The sequence below is a fragment of the Salmo salar genome, chromosome ssa03 (assembly GCF_905237065.1).
Source record: "Salmo salar chromosome ssa03, Ssal_v3.1, whole genome shotgun sequence".
Taxonomy (NCBI): Eukaryota; Metazoa; Chordata; class Actinopteri; order Salmoniformes; family Salmonidae; genus Salmo; species Salmo salar.
The window spans coordinates 59,508,572-59,530,714 of NC_059444.1; the positions used below are offsets into that span (position 1 = coordinate 59,508,572).

Genomic DNA, 22,143 nt, shown 5'->3' on the forward strand with positions numbered 1-22,143 from the left:
GGCAGAGCTAGTAAGCAGGGCTGCTGGGCAGAGCTAGTAGGCAGAGCTAGTAAGCAGGGCTGCTGGGCAGAGCTAGTAGGCAGAGCTAGTAGGCAGAGCTAGTAAGCAGGGCTGCTGGGCAGAGCTAGTAAGCAGAGCTGCTGGGCAGAGCTAGTAAGCAGAGCTAGTAGGCAGAGCTAGTAGGCAGAGCTAGTAAGCAGAGCTGCTGGGCAGAGCTAGTAGGCAGAGCTGCTAGGCAGAGCTAGTAAGCAGAGCTAGTAGGCAGAGCTGCTGGGCAGAGCTAGTAGACAGGGCTAGTCAGATGAAAACACGGAGACATGGAGGTATGAGAGGTTGCAATTTTCACCAAGCAGGCTTGACTGCCTTTCTTCTCCTGCTCTCTTCATCTGCAAAGTTGCATCCACTGGGATGAATTCACACCTGCTTAGCTCCGATATCGAACAAATTGGGGGCGAGAGAGAAAGAGTGAAGAAAAGGAGAGAGAGAAGAGGGAGAGGGAAAAGGAAAGAGTTGGAGTGTGAAAGACAAGAGCATTGAATAATGAGGGGTGAAAAGCATTGCCTTGAGGGGAGGAATTATATTAATGAGGTTGCCTCTTCTGATGCAGTGAAGCCGTTACTGTTCCAATACGTGATGGCATGATGGAGGGAGAACGGTAGAACACCGTTATGGACTGGAGATGTGTACATTGCATCTACAGGCTACAGCATAAGTTACAGACGCATGATATTTGGCAGATTTTTCCACCTTGCCGGCTCAAGGATTCGAACAAGCAACCTTTCGGTTACTGTCCCAACACTCTAACCGCTAGGCTACCGCCAGATAAGTTACAGACGCATGATATGTAACTTTCTCACTCCTAATTAGTCACGATTCATTCAGGATTAAATCATGGTAGCATCCACATTAATGTAGAAGTGTTTCGAAACACATTCTATTCTTATTTACAATAAAAGTGACAATACATTTACCATTTGTTTCTATCGGGCACAAAGTAATATGAAACGCAGCCAAAACAAACAGGAAATGCATCTAACAAATTTGTAGACTCACAAGCTTGATGTAATCATTTCATGCTAGGAATATGGGACCAAATACTAAACTTGACTGCTTTAATACACATATAAATGAACTTGTTCCAATACTTTTGGTCCCCTAAAATGGGGGGACTATGTACAAAAAAATGGGGTAATATCTCAACGGTTCACCCGACGATATTGATGAAAATACCATCAAATTAAAGCTGACAGTCTGCACTTTAACCTCATTGTATCATATCAAATCCAAAGTGCCGGAGAAGAGAGCCAAAACAACACAACATGTGTCACTGTCCCAATACTTTCAGAGCTCACGGTATCCAGTATGTGTGGGTGAATATTATATGCATCTATCTAGTGTCCTCCTTTGTGACTGTCTGAAAACATAGAATATGTGTTGTAAAGTCATATGCCGCGCCTTGATGATGATATAAAGATCTACCGATAAAAACAGACTAAGATTCAAAGTGAGAAGGCGGTGTGTGTGGCAGAGTGAAATACGATCGAAAAGATCGCAAGAAAAGATACCGAAGTGAAATACAATAATGGACCAAACCACTGGTATGATTAATTATGACATTCGAATCCTGACAAGATCACACAATCTCGCTACTCCCCTAGGCTGTATTTCTGCCTCTCCCCTCCAGCCCTCCCTCCAGCCCTCTGTGTGATCGGAGCAAACAGTCTACCCAGCTGTAAACACAGTCAGAGACAGGGCAAACACACACTCAGACAGCCAGCAGAGAGGGAGACGGACAGAATGATCAGCCCAGGCTCAATCCCTATTCTACAGGGGCTTCACATCCCACAACAGCAGCACTGACATAAAACAGTAGGTACAACACCAGTCAGCGGTGGAACTGAAGAACAACAAGCAACAACAAAAAGCAACACTCTTCCAGAGGATTAAAAAAGCAACAGGTATTGAGAAGCAGAAAGCCAGGTTGGTAGTTAACAGTGTACTAAGAGAGGAGCGTTAGAGACGTTGCGTGTCTCGCGATGGCCAGTGGCGCTTCCCAATGTCTAAATGGCCATGTGCTTGGTACGCGATGCCTGCCGTTGTCATGACAATGGGCTGGACGACGGACAACCGTGTCTTTGTGAACTGCTAGCTAAAAAAGGCCCTGCGCTGCGGAGAGAGACAAAAACTAAAAACATGGCTCATGTACAGACCTCATCGCAAATACACAGAGAGGTGTGATTCAGCTCAAAGTGGGCACTAATGAAGAAATATCAACAATCACTTTTTGAAAAAGGATAAGCTAATAGCAGATAGTAGTATTAGGCAAGTCTAATTATACTGTTGAGACATACAGCATTTAAAAAAGGTACTCTGAAACCAAAACAACAACCAAAACAATGACAATATGCCTAGGAAATGTAACATTAAAAAGCACTAAAAACGTCAGAAAATACCCTCCTATCAAGAAATCAGCAACATAAATATAGCACTCGGTCTGAAACTTGTGGAGGTCAAAACCATTACATTCTCATGGACACACTTTGTTAGGAAACACTGACGTTAGGCACTACGTGATCTGCGTCTCTGGGGATCCAGGCTGGGACCAGCTGGGACAGGACAGAGAGAGAGGAAGAAAGAAGCCTCATAAAATGGCTGTAGGGGCTAGGGTCTGGGACAGTGAGGTTGGAGGGTCTCTCAGCAGGCAGGCAGTCTACCAGGGGGATCTGGAAGTCTAATTAAAAACCCAGCGCCTTTCCTGCAGCTGTGGCCCAGCCCAAAATGGAATCACACAACGCAGGCGAAAGAAGAGGATCAAAGAGAGCGAGAGAGAGAATGAGAGAGACCAGGAAATGGCGCATCAAAAACTTTTTTCTAAGTTAATGTGTCCTGTCCACCAACCTAAATGTCAATCCTCTCTGACACACTCGCCCACATAGTCTCACAGACATACTCCAACACACACACTCCTACAGTACGGCAAGGCGCCCTTCCCGGACTAGGTGCCAAAACAAACTCACCAAAAGTGTAAAGCGTTTAGGTTTAGCCAGGTCTGTCTTACCATGCCGGGCCTGCGATACCTGTCGGTCTGCTCCATACCGCGCTTGCCACGTTCGCCACACCACGGCAAACCAGAGGGGCAAAGCCACAGTCCACACCAACGACCAGCAGTGTGTGTGTGCGCGTGTGTGTGAGAGAGAGAGAGACCGTGCCGGCAAGTGTGTAAGTCCAAAAGTATGTGTGTGTGTGTGTGTGTGTGTGTCTGAAAGAGAGAGAGCCAGAAAGAGAGTACTGCATGTGTGAAAATAGGAGAGTGCTCTCCTAACCCTCCTAACACACACCCCCACCTCCAAGAACCTGAACCTTGTGTATGAGGAAGGGAGAGGGGAGTGAGGGAGCTGGGACTGTGGGGGGGGGGCGGGGGGTCGGGTTGCAGGACTTGTGCTACATTTGCAAACTGGGGAATTATATTTAGCCCTGGCAGGACAGAAACAGGACCGTGAACGCAACGCAGCGAGCCCCAGAAGGAGGCTTGGTATGCAGCCGTCAGTCATTCAATGCCCCCACTGACGTGGGAGAGAGGCTGGGGCAGGAAAAAAAAAAACTTTCCTCTAACCTGATCTCTCCCTCTCTATACCCAGAACAGGACATCAAACAAGGGGATGATATGAGGTTAGAGGGGAGGAAGTGACTAGATGGGGGGGGGGGAGCTGGGACTGGGACTGGGGGGGCAGCAACAAGGACATCCAGTGTGCAATAATATGACAGCACACTTGGAACCAGTCAGCACCCAGGAGGTGAGTGCCCCCTAAAGACAAGGGAAATAAAACTGACACATTTCAAGGGCACACAGGTTTATTCTAAAATCTCTTTGATTAAGTTCAGGCAGCAGTTGGCATACCTGTTCCAGCTACACAAACTAGATACAATACCTACTAGCTTTCAGTTCTAAAGTCTTGCACTTCAATGGATTATTTCAGCTTCTACTATCATGAACATGTCCCTTCTTCTTTAGATCATACTTCCTTATGTAATGATCATACTTCCTTATGTAATGATCATACTTCCTTATGTAATGATCATACTTCCTTATGTAATGATCATACGATCTGAAAGCAGATACGCAAACTTAGATAATTTCAAGTAGTCAGAAAATAAATCAAGGCGAGTCGGCAGATTAGTGAAGAAGAGTAATTGAACTTGAACTCTTTGGCCCAGTGAGGCAGCCAGCCAGACAGCAGTCAGTCAGTTAAAATGGCTCCAGCCTGCTAAACTAAGGGCCCAATTCAATCATATCTGCTTCAGTCGACATCCGCATAGCTGATGTTTTGACGTGTTGGAGGTGGAACTGCGTTAGAGCTGTCCAACCCACAAGTGGCTCCTCGCATTATACTGTACCTAAAGCGGACATTGCCATTGGCTGCATGGAGTCGCACTAAGCGAAATCCCATGCAGCTTGTTTACAAGTTCGAACACTGGAATGTGTGATGTAATCCACACCTCGATTAGGCTGATAGAAATCCTCATTATTTTGTTTAATGAGTTTCGATTTGAGCGTCATTATTTCTATATAATGCGAGTTGAACGCATGTGGCTTCGTAACAATGATCACAAGAGCAGCTGCTCTTCTATTTGACAGCTCCCAACGCAGTTCCACCTATGACACTGCCAAAACATCAGCAGTGGCGTAGCACAGTTTAGAGGGGCGGGGGGCAAGGTCCAAGCAATTCTAAATCTAACGTTAGATTATTCAAATATTAATGTTCAATTATTCAAATATGTAATCCAAGTTTTATAGAACTATTAAATGCTGCAGGGCTAATTTCTTTAGCATTTTGGCACGTTTTTCTATAGATGTTGAACGTAAAACAACAAATACTTCGACTTTTTAAGCATATGATGCAGAACGGTGATGACATGTTCTTTTTTATCTGAAGGGGTTAAGCCATCAGAGACATAGTTGACAAGCCACTGACGGAGTTGACAACAGATACTCAAGACAGACATATGTTTGCCTCTAAAAAGTCAAGTGCAATACAAACATCTGTAAAATATGGAAAACGATTCATTTGAAAATCCCCAATAAAAAACAACCATTCCATCAGATCTGTCATCACCCTGAAGGAGTTGATGTTTCCCAGAGTTAACAAAAATTGCATTTTTCTTCTTCATTCAAGTGGTAGACACAGTAGCAATTTGTTTTTTCCTCAGTTGCTTTATGACTAGAAGCTAATTAAATGTAACATATTTGAACCAACATTCATATTCCAGATGGCGTTGATTATATGGGTGATTCCCATATTGTCTGTTTAAATCTATCAAAAGTAGAGAACTTTCCAGACCATGCATTGCACTATATGTAATGAGGACATAAGGAGTTTAGACAAATCTGACGCTGTTGGCCAAATCTCCGAACACATCTTTTAGGAATAACAATTTTTAAAATATATTCTTTAGTCACAAGAAAGATATTTTTTCAGTTAATATCCATTATTGACATTTTTATTATGAAACTGGGATCATTTGCATTTCCAGGCATAGAGCCGACATGGAAATGAATAATATTGAAAGTAGTTTGAAAATTCTAAAATAAAAATGTACATTTTAAGCTCAAATAATGCAACAAAATAATTGTTTTCAACTATAAAATAAAAAGTTTCCCCGTCAGACAAGGAGAGTCCCAACCTTAAAGAATCCCTGAGCAAATTTCCTGCTATTCTATACATTTTTCCATGAGACTGAGAGAAAATGTTGTTTTCTTATTCCTTAAAAAAAAAAAGGGTGTTGATGTATGGGGTTTTATTGGGGGGGGGGACTCGTGGGGGTGTGTGCTACGCCAGTGTACATCAGCTATGTGGATGTGGGCTGTCGCCGGTTAACGCTTGATCTGATTGAATCTAGGCCTTAGCCAGGAGAGCAGAGGGTTGGAGGTGGGGTGGAGGGTGGAGGAGGGGAACACACAGCTCTGGTGTCTCTCTATTCCACCAGCAGAGGGCAACCTCTGACACTGTGACAGGTGCCTCACCATAGCGACGCAGGAGTGGTTGACTGACTGGTGATGAACAGGCAGCCAGCCAGCCAGGTCCACAGCATGAGGAACAGATTGCCAGAGAGAGGCAGGCAGGCTAGTATTCTCAGAGCCACTCCCAAGTGTCAGCCACTCAGACTACTGTTTGGTTCCCTCTCCTCAAAGAGAAGCAGCCTACTGCCAGGCTGCACTGACAGAAGGACTGATTACGTTTACCCTTCCAATGGAAACGGAACATACACCATAGCAGGATTTCTCTCCCACACAGCTGAGAAAATACGAGGGCGAAAAATAATGAGGAAAAATGACTAACAGCCACTCAGATGGAGGAAATTGTAACTATCGGTTTATCAAATTCTCCTCACTCAAATGAGAAGAGGTGATTTCAGGGTGATTTATTAAGATAGGCTTCATCCTGTGAACATTGCGGTCGTAGTATTTCATTTATTTGTCCTGAGCTTGGAGCAGCTTTCTTTTACGTAACACAAGTCGCCCCCTCTATTGTGAAACAGCGAATTGACCTGACCCTGGTGCCATCAAAAATAATGATTAATCATGACCTAATAGCGTTGGACTGACACAGTTGCTCTAAATGGAATGGCAAAGAAGGAAACTGAACCCCGGCAAATGAGCCCTATGGATGCCAGAGTGATTATGGTCCTTCACTGACTGTGTTGTGTAGGGGTCAGCTCATCTCATGTCTCTATGGTAGAATAGCTGGAGGGTATTGCCGGACAGCGGGACAGTCAACTGTATTGATCACAAAAACCCATCTGAATGTGTGTGCGAGAGAGAGAGAGAGAGAGAGAGAGAGAGAGAGAGGAGAAATAGAGAAAGAGATTGATAGATAAAGAGAGACATATGTAGAATTGAATCCTCAAACCATCTTCAGTCAGCCCAGACATTGTAACAGCGATGAACAATTCCAAAGAGGCAAGGCGGTCACAAGAGGTGCATCTGATCGACATCTTGTGTCTTTCACACCCATATTGCCTCTTCTTTCCCAGGTCACAATCCCGGCTAGTAATGGTGCTCATTACTACATGCCTGCCACTCCCTGTGTATCTAAAGTACTCTATTCTTGTGTACACACACACACACACTAATCCATCTAAACATCCTCTCCTCCTCTCCATCCCACTGCGCCTGCACACAGAGGGGAGATTCAGTGTGCTGGTTGCCATGGAAACCAGACCAGTGTACCGGCTCCACCGCTGGCTGATTGTGTGACAGTGTGTGTGTGTGTGTGTGTGTGTGTGTGTGTGAGAGAGACTTAAAGCTTGGAAAGAGTGTTCAGCTCGCAGTTGCGCAAGAGGGGGCAAACACATACAGTGCAGCTAGCTGCATACATAGACATTACATAGCCTGCCTACATACTGCGTTATGACATCTAAATGAAGGGTTGACTGCAAATTCAGGTTGTATACAGGTTGGTATCCATTTGGGACACACCCACTTTAATTGCCCCTCCTACCGTACATGTCCGGCTCAGAGCAGACTTACAGAGAGCTAATGAGGAGATGTGCCAGTGAGCAGGTTGAGGGAGGGGGAGGGGTGCAACAGAGGATGAAGATAGCTAACCTTTAGAATCCACAGGAAGGCTACACTCCCTGTGTTCACTGCCAAGAGAGGGGAGTTTTTTTTTGTGTGACACCCATAGCCAGCAGGTTAATGTAGTCAGGCAGGGGCAAAACGTTTCCTCCCTCAAATGAAGAGGTCGGGGAGGAAAAGGGGACACATGGTGGCATGACACAGGGCCGCTTTAATAAAATGTCATGTCCGCATGATGAGCTGTGATGGTGATGACACGTGTGTCACCTTAAACCCCATTCCCCTCTCTCCAGACCCCCCGGAAAGGAAGTGTCTCTGTGTGGTACATTCCCCCATGGAAACATGTTTCTGAAACATGTCTCTCCTGCTGGAGAATAGCAGGCTCCCATGGGCTCACCCTGACAGTGTTGATCAATGAACCACGGGGAACCTGGGGAGGGCGTGCTGGGGAGGGTCTGAGCCCTACATGAGGACCTGGAACCAGGGCATGACAATCAGGACTGGGGAGATCTATCTCCTGGAGTCCCTAAGAGACACTCTCTGTCTTGTTCTTATCCAAGCTGCATCAATCTGACCAGTTTATTGTTGATTCATAGTGAAAAACATTGAGTCCTGAGTAGGTGGGAGCGTCCATTGGGGAGGACTGCAGAGGCATCAATTGTGTATATGAGAGCAACCTAAATGAGGGGTGACAGAGATAGGTCAAGGAAAAAAGAAATGACAGCTATTGCACAGATGAGAAAGAAGAGAAGGAAAGGAAAGGGGGAGGAGTAAGATGATAACAACATGTAATGTAAGTAAAACTGCAGAGAGCTTTGATGGCTGTGTGCGAGTGACCATGTGAATGTGTTTGGGTTACTTATATGAGAAGGCGCTAACAGTGCTGCAGCAATATCCATACTGACCCATCGGGCTATTCTCACCTATGAATCTCTTGAACTTATCAGAGGAATCAGGCAGTCTAGTATAAGGTACAGTATAGGTACAGCATAAGGCGAATAGGGGGTCTTACCTGCCGGACAAAGCTGTTGGAGGTGGTGTCAGAGGAGGTGCTTCCATCGGAGCGCTTGAAGCGGCTCTTCCGTTTGGAATACTTTCCCTAGAAGGAAGGAAGATAAGGAGACAACAAACCAAAAAGAGACATTAGAAGAAGCTTCACAAAGCAAGTCTTAATAAAAAAGTACACTTGAACAAAGTTTTGTTCACAAACATATTTTCTGTTGAGAAAACATGACGAAACCTCCCAGCTTTGTTCTAGCGGTAAATTCATCTCAAGACTTAAGTCCACAAAATTCAATTGTTTAGTGTACTGGAACTCTATGATCAGGAGAGCTTCAGGGACATAGAAGACAATGACCAGAACAGATGGAGCGCTGCCAGAGATGGGAGTTAAAAGGAGACAATGTGTCCTGGTCTTCTCCCAGCTCCAGTGTACTCCACCATCTTAGCTCAGCTTCATGTTCAACCTCCATTACTTGTCATTATTCATGTAGGTCGGGACCCTGTAATGTGATAGGCCATTTGCCAGGGATCAGCCAGGGATCAGCCAATCTGGCTTGGGCAGGGCCCTCCACTGCATTAGAGCCCACCCTGGCCACGTCACCATGGATACGCAGTGCCGGATAATTGCATTTGTTGGCAATCAGGAAGCCTGATGGATCAGACTAGTGGGTTGTGCCGCTCCTGTGTGCACAGATGGACAGGGACCGCTGCCTGAGCGGAGGCCACAAGAATAGTACACAGGAACATACAATACACTCACACGTGTACTGTATGCATGAATATGTGCAGTGTTCAAAAGGTAGACACCCACATGGGACATATTCCTACATTCAAAAACATGATCAACCTCCCAGAGCCATGTTCTCTTTCATGCTCACTTTACGAGCACAAACTGTACAGTTTGTCGCCACACACCTGCTCCCAGCAACCCAACCAACCCCACCTTCATACACGCACGCACACACCTGCTCCCAGCAACCCAACCAACCCCACCTTCATACACGCACGCACACACCTGCTCCCAGCAACCCAACCAACCCCACCTTCATACACGCACGCACACACCTGCTCCCAGCAACCCAACCAACCCCACCTTCATACACGCACGCACACACCTGCTCCCAGCAACCCAACCAACCCCACCTTCATACACGCACGCACACACCTGCTCCCAGCAACCCAACCAACCCCACCTTCATACACGCACGCACACACTTGCTCCCAGCAACCCAACCAACCCCACCTTCATACACGCGCGCACACACCTGCTCCCAGCAACCCAACCAACCCCACCTTCATACACGCACGCACACACCTGCTCCCAGCAACCCAACCAACCCCACCTTCATACACGCACGCACACACCTGCTCCCAGCAACCCAACCAACCCCACCTTCATACACGCACGCACACACTTGCGCCCACAGCTATGACCAAATTTATCAGACCGGTACACTTTACTACAGGTCTAATCAGAATACTCCTCAGTGTGAGGTATGGACCAGCTATTAGAGGGTCTGAGTCAAGCTGTAGGTCCAGCTGTAGTCCAGCTCCCCTCCCATCCTCACTGAGCCGGGGCACCCTAGTCCCCAGAGGTATATCTCTGCCTGTGCTGACAACTTTTAAACAAATGTGCTCTCAACAGCCGCAACAACGCTGGCCCGGACATGGGCATCATCCTCTGTGGTCTACACACTACAGATCATATTCAGAGGCTGAAGAAAAGAGAAAACACAACACAATCTCTGCATCCTTGACAGGTGAGTTGTAGGAAATGAAGGGGGCGTGGGGTGGGTTGTATTGAGCTGGCCATGGGGAGATGCTGGCTACATTAAAGGGCAGGGAAATGCCATAGAAATGCCATAGGAAGTAGGGAGGGGAGGTTTCCTGTCGGTAACCAACCTCCAGGGCTAAGTGACTAATTAGAGGGGGGGGGGGGTGACGCGAACGCTGCTCTGTTAGACAGGAACTGTAGACTGGGGAGGGATGGGAGGACAAGCCTGTGGTGTGTCTCTGTCTTCCAGCATTAACAGAGCACAGTCGAACATTCTCCAGGCAAACATACAGCAACAGCACTCCTCCGCTGGTGCTGCACGCAGAAGAACAAACACAATCTATAATCTGAGCTATCGTATCCAGGCTTGATTTAGATCAGTTCAGCATTCTCCGGCGCCTGCTCATATATTTCCATCTCTGTTGGGGTTGGTTGTTGCCATTCAGTGTTGCTGGGGGGCCAGGGGGCCTTTCCTCCAGGATATTACTAGTATAGTCACAAATGGCACCATTTTCTCTATATGGTGCACTGCTTTTGACCAGGACCCACAGGGCTTCAAGTCAAAATAAGTACACTATGTAGGGAATGTGGTGCCATTTGGGACACAGTCTACAAGTGTGGTCCCCCGGTCGTCTCTCCACAGCTGAGTTATAAATATGCCAGCGTGACCCGCCGCAGGTCTGAGTGAACTTTATATCTAATTGATCCGAGTGCCACACACAAACCCTTCCCCACCACATTACACAAGGAGGGGGGTCCATCTGTCTCTCAGCACAGCACTAACACGCAAGGGATAGAAATCTGACAGCTAAAAACAGTCAGAGAGAGAGAGAGAGAGAGAGAGAAATAATGATGGGGAAGGGAGAGAGAGAGATGGAGAGAGAAAGAGTGGGAGAGTGAGGCGTGCAGGAAGCATACTTGGCATGGCTTGAGGTGTTGGGTTGTATACAGTATGTGTTGTTTTTCTGTGATGTCGCGGTTTCCGTGGAGAGACAATGATGGAGCTTAGCTTGGGCGGGTTTGTTCTGGTCATTCTCATTTCCCCCCCATTCGATTTTATGACCAATCATGCCCACATAACCAGTTTTATCATATACTGTAACTTCCCGAATGCCATTTATAGCTACAGAAAAAAGTTACATTCTGAACATTTAGAGTTCTAAAAGAACAAGTGTTGTGTTAGAAAACATTGCATGAGCACAGATATAGCAATTATCAAAAGCCAATATGCTGTTTTTGGAGGGCAAAAAAGGCATGGCTCGAAGGAAGAGCATTATAACACATGATATGATAATTATGTGCGATCTTATTCCATTAAATGTGTCTTCATCGCCTCTCATTTCGGGAAAAAGTTTGTTAGTGATCATCATCATTAATCAGCAGCACCTTGATGCCATGACAGTTCCTGGCAGCAAATAAATAACAATGCAGTAGCTATGAGTAGGCTATAAAGCCATTTAAACATAGTTCGGTGTCCTTACTCCTGCATGAAGGCAAAACGGATGAGAGAGAAAATCGTGTCCACTGTCCACACAGTCCATTAATACGTGGGCGTGGCTTGCATCACTTGTGGACTTCATCCATCTAGTAACGTGTAGCACATAGCGCTAATTGCGGAAAAGACATCAGAGTTCGTTCATCCATCATTATTTAGCATTAGCCTACAACAACAGGCAGCTTTGTGTAATTATTAACCATCAAATGGTCAAACCAAAAATAGTCATTGTCATGTCATAAATAACACACACTTTTCCAACACGTAAATGGTAAAAAATAAATGAATGTCATAGCCTAGAATTCCTGTGGTTCTATTTGAAAGTGGAACAGCTGCAGATGGTAACGAGAAACGGAAGAGACGCACAGCAGCCACAGTTAATTACCATATTAATGGCCCACTGTGACCAAACCAATGCTTTTACTATAGATGAAGAATACATGCATTACTTTGTTATTACCCTGGTTATTAGGCCTACTAATACAGTTCACATACACGTTTTTTTTAAATCAGGGAATTATAACCTACTCCATTAAATCTTATTCGCAGCTGTTTCGTTCACCTGCTTTCCTGTTATGACAAGTCAAACTGTGGACTGTCAAAATGTCTAAACAAAAGCTTCAGCAACAGGCGGACTGGCTCCATCAAACCTACAGTGAGATTTCCCGGGTAGGCTGGAGTTGTAGCCTATACTGCTTACCTGTGCGTGTGGATGTTGATCAAACATGTCCATTTGGATCTCCTGGGTTGAGGTCGAAGGCGTCCTGGACATACTACTTTTCTGTACCATTGATTTACTTTTTCAATTCTATTTTATAATTCATATATTTATGATGATATCGCTATAGTCATTGTCAACGAAGATAATTACTTGCCGTTGTTTCCCCGAGGGTGCTTCCCAAGCGTAGTACAATAGCAACAGCTGCGTCGTCTACAGTCTACCCTAGCCTACCACCCTCCGTTCCCTCACTCAGACGATACGGAGCGGGCGCTCCACTCGAGATTCCAGCTGCGAACGGAATAGGTTCACGCCCCATTGACCAGGCCCCACCCTCATCACTGATTAATCAACGAGAGACCAACACGGAAGGGATGTCTTGTGATTGGGTAATGGGTAAGGCAATTAGACTAGGTTGCAACCTGGTCCAACCACAGATGATATCCACATTTTTCGAAGCTCACCTCTTTTCAAGTGGCACTGTAGGCACTTGTCACCAGTGGTACATCAGCGAGGATATGTAGCCTGTTGGCTTACTGTTTTTTCTTGTATACATTTTATCTGTCACATCACTCACTTCATCTCAATACAATCAGAGAAACATGAAAAGCATCATATAGACCTGACGATGATAAGTATACAGTACATTGATACCAATGTTATACAGATAAGTCAATATTCATTACATTAAAATCATGAGACATGATAATCAAAGGTACATTGCATTTTATTTTCCCCATATGAGCACTACATTGTTATAATGGTCATAAATACAGTACCAGTCAAATTTTGGACACACCTACTCATTCCAGGGTTTTTCTTTATTTTTACTTTTTTCTACATTGTAGAATAATAGTGAAGACATCAAAACTACAGGGAGACAGGACGGACAGCTGATCGTCCTCGCAATGGCAGACCACATGTAACAACACCTGCACAGCATCGGTACATCCGAACATCACACCTGCGGGACAGGTACATGATGGCAACAACTGCCCAAGTTACACCAGGAACGCACAATCTCTCCATCAGTGCTCAGACTGTCCGCAATAGGCTGAGAGAGGCTGGACTGAGGGTTTGTAGGCCTGTTGTAAGGCAGGTCCTCACCAGAGATTACCGGCAACAACGTTGTCTATGGGCACAAATCCACCATCGCTGGACCAGACAGGAGTGGCAAAAAGTGTTCTTCACTGACGAGTCGCGGTTTTGTCTCATCGTGGGTGATGGTCGGATTAGCGTTTATTGTCGATGGAATGAGCGTTACACAGTGGCCTGTACTCTGGAGCGGGATCGATTTGGAGGTGGAGGGACCGTCATGGTCTGGGGAGGTGTGTCACAGCATCATCGGACTGAGCTTGTTGTCATTGCAGGCAATCTCAACGCTGTGCGTTACAGGGAAGACATCCTCCTCCCTCATGTGGTACCCTTACTGCAGGCTCATCCTGACATGACCCTCCAGCATGACAATGCCACCTGCCATACTGCTCGTTCTGTGGGTGATTTCCTGCAAAACAGGAATGTCAGTGTTCCTCCATGGCCAGCGAAGAGCCCGTATCTCAATCCCATTGAGCACGTCTGGGACCTGTTGGATCGGAGGGTGACGGCTAGGTCCATTTCCCCCCAGAAATGTCCGGGAACTTGCTGGTGCCTTGGTGGAAGACTGGGGTAACATCTAACAGCAAGAACGGGCAAATCTAGTGCAGTCCATGAGGAGATGCACTGCAGTACTTAATGCAGCTGGTGGCCACACCAGATACTGACTGTTACTTTTTGATTTTGACCCCCCCCCTTTGTTCAGGGACACATTATTCCATTTCTGTTAGTCACATGTCTGTGGAACTTGTTCAGTTTATGTCTCAGTTGTTGAATCTTGTTATGTTCATACAAATATTTACACATGTTAAGTTTGCTGAAAGTAAACGCAGTTGACAGTGAGAGGACGTTTCTTTTTTTTCTGAGTTTACTAACCAAAAAAGTGTTAAACAAATCAAAATATATTTTAGATTTGAGATTCTTCAAAGTAGCCACCCTTTGCCTTGATGACAACTTTGCACACTCTTGGCATTCTCTCAACCAGCTGGAATGTATTTCAATTAACAGGTGTGCCTTTTTAAAAGTTAATATGTGGGATTTCTTTCCTTCTTAACGCATTGGAACCAATCAGTTGTGTTGTGACAAGGTAGGGGTGGTATACAGAAGATAGGCCTATTTGGTAAAAGACCAAGTCCATATTATGGCAAGAACAGCTCAAATAAGCAAAGAGAAATGACAGTCCATCTGTAGTGGTCTGGGTGTAGCTGGTGCAGAGGAGTCAGGCGCAGGACAGCAGAGATGAGTTACACAAGTAACTTTACTCAAATATTTAAAATGTAATATATTTTGATTTGTTTAACACTTCTTTGGTTACTACATGATTCCATGTGTTATTTCATAGTTCTGTTTTCATGATTATTCTACAATGTAGAAAATAGTAAATATAAAGAAAAACCCTTGAATGAGTAGGTGTCCAAACTTTTGACTGGTACTGTAGATAGATGTCCATTCATGTCCATACTGTGCGATGCACAGGCATACTGTAGTCCATTCCTCCTTACAGTCTGATGCACAGTAATTGATCTGACGTGGCTGAACTCAGGGGAATAATAGTCAAATAATATTGAGGCTTAGCATTTACATTTTTTTTTACATTTTAGTCATTTAGCAGACGCTCTTATCCAGGCAGTGCAGGGTAGTTTTTAGGTCCTGGTTAGCAGTACAGATGTGGCCAGCTAGGTTCATCTAGAACTTTTTACTATGTTCTTACTGAATCTTGACCGCCATCCTTTGTGTATTTATCAACTTCACTTCAGTATTTATTCAGTTTTCACAAATACACTTTTCCCATTAATATGTTTTTAAAGGCTTAATGAAAATGTCATTTTTTTTATAAAAATAGTAGTAGCAATAACGAATACAAAAATAAAATAGAGAGGAAATCCTGTCTGAATAAGTAATCTTCTTCATTGGGGGAGGTTCATGAATCTACAACACACAGGTATGTGTTGAGTGTATCAGGTATCAAGGTAAGACCCAGATGCAGACCGTGTCGAAGTAACAATGTTTATTACAGCAACAGGGGCAAAGTTACAGGACGGCAGGCAGGGTCAGGTCAAGCAGAGGTCGATAATCCAGAGGTGGGGCAAAGGTACAGGACGGCAGGCAGGGTCAGGGGCAGGCAGAGTGGTCAGGTGGGTGGGTACAGGATCAGGACAGGCAAGTGTCAAAACCAGAAGGACGAGAAAAGAGAGACTGGGGAAAAGCAGGCACTGACACAAAAACGCTGGTTGGCTTGACAAACAGGCACAACCAGAAAGAAAACAGGTATAAATACCCAGGGGATAAGTGGGAAATATGGGTGACACCTGGAGGGGGGTGGAGACAATCACAAAGACAGGTGAAACAGATCAGGGTATGACAGTACCCCTTCACCCCCTCTAGGGGCGCCACATGGCATCCTACCTGGTTGACTGGGGTGCCGGCGGTGGAAGTCGGTGATGAGGGCTGGGTCTAGGATGTCTCTAGCGGGGACCAGGCACCTCTCCTCTGGGCCATAACCCTCCCAGTCAACAAGGTACAGGATAGCCCTGCCCCATGGTCGAACCCTCAGGAGACGTCTCACTGTGTACACCGGATGGCCATCGACGACACAGAGAGGAGGGGTGGGCCTGGCAATAGGAGACAAAGGGCTGTGAGACACGGGGTTAATTCTAGACACGTGGAATGTAGGATGAATATGAAGGGTACGGGGCAACAGAAGGCGGACAGCAGAGGGGCTAATGATCTTGGAGATGGAGAAGGGACTATAAAGTTTGCGAGACTCCACCCGGAGGGGCAGATCCCGGGTGGACAGCCATACCTTCTGCCCAAGATGATATCGGGGAGCCAGGGCCCGATGGTGATCCGCTTGTCGTTGATACCTGGAGGTGGTCTTGAGGGCCGACCAGGCTCCCTTCCAGGTACGACGACAGCGGCGCACAAACATCTGGGCAGAAGGTATGCCGACCTCTTCCTATTCAGGGAAGAGCAGGGGCTGATACCCCAGGGAACACTCAAAGGGAGATAGGCCCGTGGCAGAGCAGGGAAGGGAACGGTTGTTGCGGGCGTATTCGACCCACACAAGCTGCTGGCTCCAGGTGGTGGGGTTGGCAGAGACCAGGCAGTGCAGGGTAGTTTTTAGGTCCTGGTTAGCTCGCTCCGACTGGCCGTTGGACTGGAACCCGGAGGACAGGCTGGCCGACGACCCAATGAGGGTGCAGAATGCCTTCCAGAACTGGGACGAGAACTGAGGACCCCGGTTGGAGACCATGTCCACGGGCAGACCATGGATCCAGAAGACGTGCTGCACCATGAGCTGGGCCGTCTCTTTGGCAGAGGGTAGTTTGGGGACAGGAACGAAGTGGGCGGCTTTGGAAAACCGATCCACCATGGTCATGATGGCGGTGTTGCCGTCAGATGGGGGAAGAACCGTGACAAAGTCCAGGGAGTGTGAGACCAGGGATGTTGGGGGACAGGCAGAGGTTGGAGGAGACCAGCCGGAGCTTGCAGAGGAGTCTTGTTCTGTGCACACACCGTGCAAGTGGCGACGAATGCGGACACGTTTGGAACCATAGTAGGCCACCAAAAGTGCTGTCGCACAAAGGCCAGGGTCCGATGAGCGCCCGGGTGGCAGGCAAGCCTGGAGGAGTGGGCGGCGTCAGAAACGAACATCCAGTTATCAGGGCCCCCCACCCCCCCGGGATTCAGGCTGGAACCGCTGCGCCTCACGGACCTGCTTCCCTATTCCCTAGCTGAGTGCCGTCACCAGGCATGAAGTGGGAAGGATGGTCTCGGGTTCCGGGGTAGTAGTCGTGGGGCTATAGCGGTGGGATAGTGCATCCAGCTTGACATTCTTGGATCCCGGCCGGTATGAGAGGGAGAAATTGAACGTGTGAACAGCAGGGCCCATCTGGCTTGCCTGGAGTTGAGGCGCTTGAAGGTGCGGAGATACTCCCCACACAATGAATAGATGTTCCGCCTCCTCCAGCCAGTGCCTCCATTCCTCCAACGCCATCTTCACCGCGAGAAGCTCACGATTCCCCACATCGTAGTTCCTTTCCGTGGCATTGAGGCGATGGGAGAAGAAGGCGCAGGGATGTAGCTTGAGGTCAAGGGCAGAACGCTGGGACAGGACAGCCCCCACTCCGACATCCGAAGCATTGGCCTCCGCCACAAACTGACGAGATGGGTCAGGATGAGAGCTGTGGTGAAGCGATGTTTGAGGTCCCGGAACGCCCGGTCAGTAGCTGGAGACCACGTGAACGGAACCTTTGGCGAGGTCAGTGCTGACAGGGGGAACCCAGGGTGCTGTAACCCTTTATAAAGCGGCGATAGAAGTTGGCAAACCCCAGGAAACATTTCAGCTGCACCCTGGATGTAGGCTGGGGCCAATCCATAACTGCTCTCACCTTTCCGGGATCCATCTGGACACTCCCAGCAGAGATGATGTAACCAAGAAAGGGGATGGTGGAGCGATGGAACTCGCACATCTCCGCCTTCACAAACAGCTGATTCTCCAGAAGGCACTGAAGGACCTGCCGGACATGGAGCATGTGTTCTTGAAAGGGACCAGGAAGAAGACGAGGATGTCATCAATGTAGACGAAGATGAACCGGTTCAACATGTTGCGGAGGACATCATGCAACAGAGCCTGGAACAAAGCAGGGGCATTGGTGAGGCCAAAGGGCATGACCAGATATTCGTAGTGGCCAATGGCTGTGTTGAAGGCGGTCTTCCACTCGTCCCCCTCTCGTATCCGCACTAGGTGGTAGGCATTCCGTAAATCCAACTTGGAAAACACAGTGGCCCCCTGGAGTGGCTCGAAAGCCAACGAGATGAGTGGTAGCGGGTAACAGTTCTTAACCGTAATGTCATTGTCCCCGGTAGTCAATGCACGGGCGGAGGGTCTTGTCCTTTTTCTCCACGCAGAAGAACCCTGCGCCAGCGGGAGAGGAAGAGGGACGGATAAATCCAGCAGATAGGGAGTCCCCAATGTAGCTATCCATAGCCTTGGTCTCCGGTCTCGACAGGGAGTAGAGATGTCCCCAGGGCGGCGTGGTGCTAGGGAGAAGATCCCTCCCGCAGTCATAGGGTTGGTGCGGCGGAAGCGACTTGGCCCGGGCCTTGCTGAACACCTCCCAGAGGTCCTGGTACTCCGTGGGACTGGCGGAGAGATCCAGGGCAGGTTGTGCTGACTTCAGGCAATGGGTATGGCAGAACGGGCTCCAGCCCATGATGGCACCAGTAGACCAGTTAATGAGGGGATTGTGTTGTTGGAGCCAGGATAATCCCAATACCACGGGAATCAGAGGGGACTTGATGAGCAGGAACTGGATAGCCTCGCTGTGGTTCCCCGACACCCGTAGGTTGATAGGAGTGGTGTTGTGGGTGACGCGGCCTATAGAGCGTCCGTCCAGTGCTCTAACGTCCATGGGAATGGAAAGGGGCTGAGTGGGGATGTTCAACTCGGATGTCAGGGTAGCGTCCAAAAAGCTCTCGTCAGCCCTAGAATCAATGAGAACCCGGAGAGATTTGGCAGGTCTCCCCATAGCAGAATGGCATGAAATGCGGTGCGAGCAGGGGAAGCAGGAACATTCTCCATATGGCCCACCAGAGTCCTTGCTCCTACCGGTGAGCCTGATTTCTTTAAAAGACACGAAATGACCAAGAGTCCCGAAATACAGACAACTCTTCGTGTCAATCCTGTATGGTCGTTCCACTGGCGACAGCTCAGCCCTGCCTAGTGGCATAGGCTCAGGAAGCGGTGACTCGGCCATCTTCAGCAGCCCTCAGTGTAGGTCGGGAAGCCTCGGGTTCTCTCGGCAACGAGACCGTCAGGAGCTTCCGGGAAGATTCGGAGGTAAGGTGGGATCCCTGGGCGTGCGAACGAATCCAAATTCCTCTCCCTCCGTCGTTCCCGTAAACGCTCATTGATACAGATGGTCAAAGCGATGAGGGAACTGAGCTCCGTAGATAACTCCTGGGCTGCAAGCTAATCCTTGACCTGCTCCGAGACGCCGTGCAAGAACATATCAAACAGTGCCTCTTGATTCCAAGCACTCTCCTTGCCAACATGCGGAAATGCAGCGCATAATCAGCTACACTGCGGGAGTCCTGCCGAAGCTGGATTAGCTTCTCGGCGGCCTCTCGCCCGGAGAACGGGACATCAAAAACCTTCCTCACTTCTCCCACGAACCCCTCCAGACTAGCGCACATGGCCGGCTGTTGTTCGCACACGCCAGTAGCCCAGGTGAGAGCCCTCCCGGACATAAGCTGGATGAGGTAGGCTATCTTGGAGCGATCCGAGGGGAAGGAGGAGGGCTGAAGCTCGAAGACGAGGGCACACTGAGCTAGGAACACCCCGACAGGTGCTCGGCTCTCCATTGAAGCATTCCGGAGGTGGTAAGCGGAACTCCCGAGAAGGTGGAGTGACCGATGAGACGGCTCTGCTAGCAGCTGAGTTGCTGAGGAGCTGTGGGGTTACCACCGTGGTAGGCAGCCTCCCAGACAACCCACGGAATTGCTCCAGCAAACTGTCCAACACCCGGTCATGGCATTCAGCCAATGTTTGGAAACCCTCCACAAGGCCACGAAGCAATTCCTCGTGCATACCGATGGTGGCTCTCTGGGTGGAGGTGACGTTGCGCAGCTGGCCCGGGTCTGCTGGGTCAGTCATGGCCAGTTCGTACTATCAGGTATCAAGGTAAGACCCAGATGCAGATCATGTCAAAGTAACAATGTTTATTATAGCAACAGGGGCAAAGGTACAGGACGGCAGGCAGGCTCAGGTCAGGCAGAGCTCAGTAATCCAGAGGTGGGGCAAAGGTACAGGATGGCAAGCAGGCTCAAGGGCAGGCGGAGTGGTCAGGCAGGTGAGTACATGGTCAGGCAAGGGTCAAAAATCAGGAGGACGAGAAAAGAGAGACTGGGTAAAAGCAGGCGCAGACACAAAAACGCTGGTTGGCTTGACAAACAAAACGAACTGGCACAAACAGACAGAAAACACAGGTATAAATACCCAGGGGATAAGTGGGGAAGATTGGCGACACCTGGAGGGGGGTGGAGACAATCACAATGACAGGTGAAACAGATCAGGGTGTGACAGAGTGTAGATTGTTTTTCGTCCCCTTCTTCTGTCCAGTGTAAAGTATTTATGTGAGGTTATGTGCCTTTTGAAACTGGGTGGTTTGAGCCTGAGTGCTGATTGGCTTAAAGCAGTGGTATATGAGACCGTATAGCACGGGTATAGCAGAACATTTATTTGTACTGTTCTAATTACATTTGTAACCAGTTTATAATAACAATAAGGCCCCTCGGGGGTTCATGGAATACGGCCAATATACCATGGCTATGGGCTGTATCGAGGCACTCCGCGTTGCTTCGTGCTTAAGAACAGTCTTTAACCGTGGTATATTGGCCATATACCACATCCCCTCATGCCTTATTGCTTAATTGACTAGTTCATTTGGGCTGCATAAGGGCTTAGCATTCAGGTGAGAGCGTTCTCTCCAGCTGTTTGCCTACTGATGTCCATTCAGTTCCTGATTCATATGACACTGCAGGTGTCAATGTCATACAGTTATTTTTTGGTCAAGCAAATTACTCCAGTAACCCATTCCAGTAAACCATATCACGCTGCGCTTTGGTCTGAATGTTATTACGACGATTGTGACAGCTGAACACACTCCCATTCACATCGATGGGGCTGTAGTGGAGCGGGTAGAGAGTTTCAAGTTCCTTGGTGTCCACATCACCAACAAACTATCATGGTCCAAACACACCAAGAAAGTCATGGGCATGACAATGCCTTTTCCCCCTCAGGAGACTGAAAAGATTTGGCATGGTACCCCAGATCCTCAAAAAGTTCTACAGCTGCACCATCTAGAGTATCCTGACCGGTTGCATCACCGTCTGGTATGGCAACTGCTCGGCATCCGACCGTAAGGCGCTACAGAGGGTAGTGCGTACAGCTGAGTACATCACTGGGGCCAAGCTTCCTGCCATCCAGGACCTATGTACTAGGTTTTTACACTGCTGCTACTCACTGTTTCTTATCTATGCATATTCACTTTACCCCTTACTGTACAAACATCATACTTTCAAAATCTTAGCTAGCAGTTATCATCATGAATCAAGTCGACAATCTACTGGCAAATCCTTTGTAATCCTTGTCATATGAAGAGAAATAATGAAGAGAAATTATAGATATAACGTATCGGTGCTCATCGGCCATTGGACATAAACATTATACACAAGCTGGAAATCGCAAATTCAACAATGAGTAGTTTGGAAGGAATCAGTGACTAACTGCAAGCATTGCAAAGCAATCACTAGCCTGCTATTCAGTGGAGTGGCTGGCTGTGTGGTCCCAAATCTGGGATTAAACATTCAACATTAGCCATGCTGTCAATGAAGCATGATTTGTGCCGTGCTCAAAACAACTGTTAACTTGGAACTGTGAAAACTTGACTTCAGTGAGTTCAAGACAACTGGGAAGTCGGGAA

The 22,143-nt window shown here is 47.7% G+C and overlaps 1 protein-coding gene across 5 annotated transcripts in view; it reads right to left on the bottom strand.

Annotated features, from left to right (window-relative positions):
• Positions 1–12,827, bottom strand: part of LOC106600985 (voltage-dependent L-type calcium channel subunit beta-1) — a 36,536-nt gene extending 23,709 nt beyond the window's left edge. The window contains exons 1-2 of one of the 5 annotated variants that reach the window (XM_014192807.2): positions 12,548–12,827; positions 8,589–8,675 (exon numbers count right to left, since the gene is read on the bottom strand). In XM_014192807.2, coding sequence (XP_014048282.1) covers positions 8,589–8,675; positions 12,548–12,637 — 177 coding nt within the window. In that variant the 5' untranslated portion in view covers positions 12,638–12,827. Of the gene's footprint in view, positions 1–3,058; positions 3,335–8,588; positions 8,676–12,547 lie in introns of those variants that run through there. The other 4 variants (XM_014192803.2, XM_014192802.2, XM_014192801.2 and 1 more) reach the window with 4 other exon arrangements.
• Between the last annotated feature and the right edge of the window lie 9,316 nt (positions 12,828–22,143).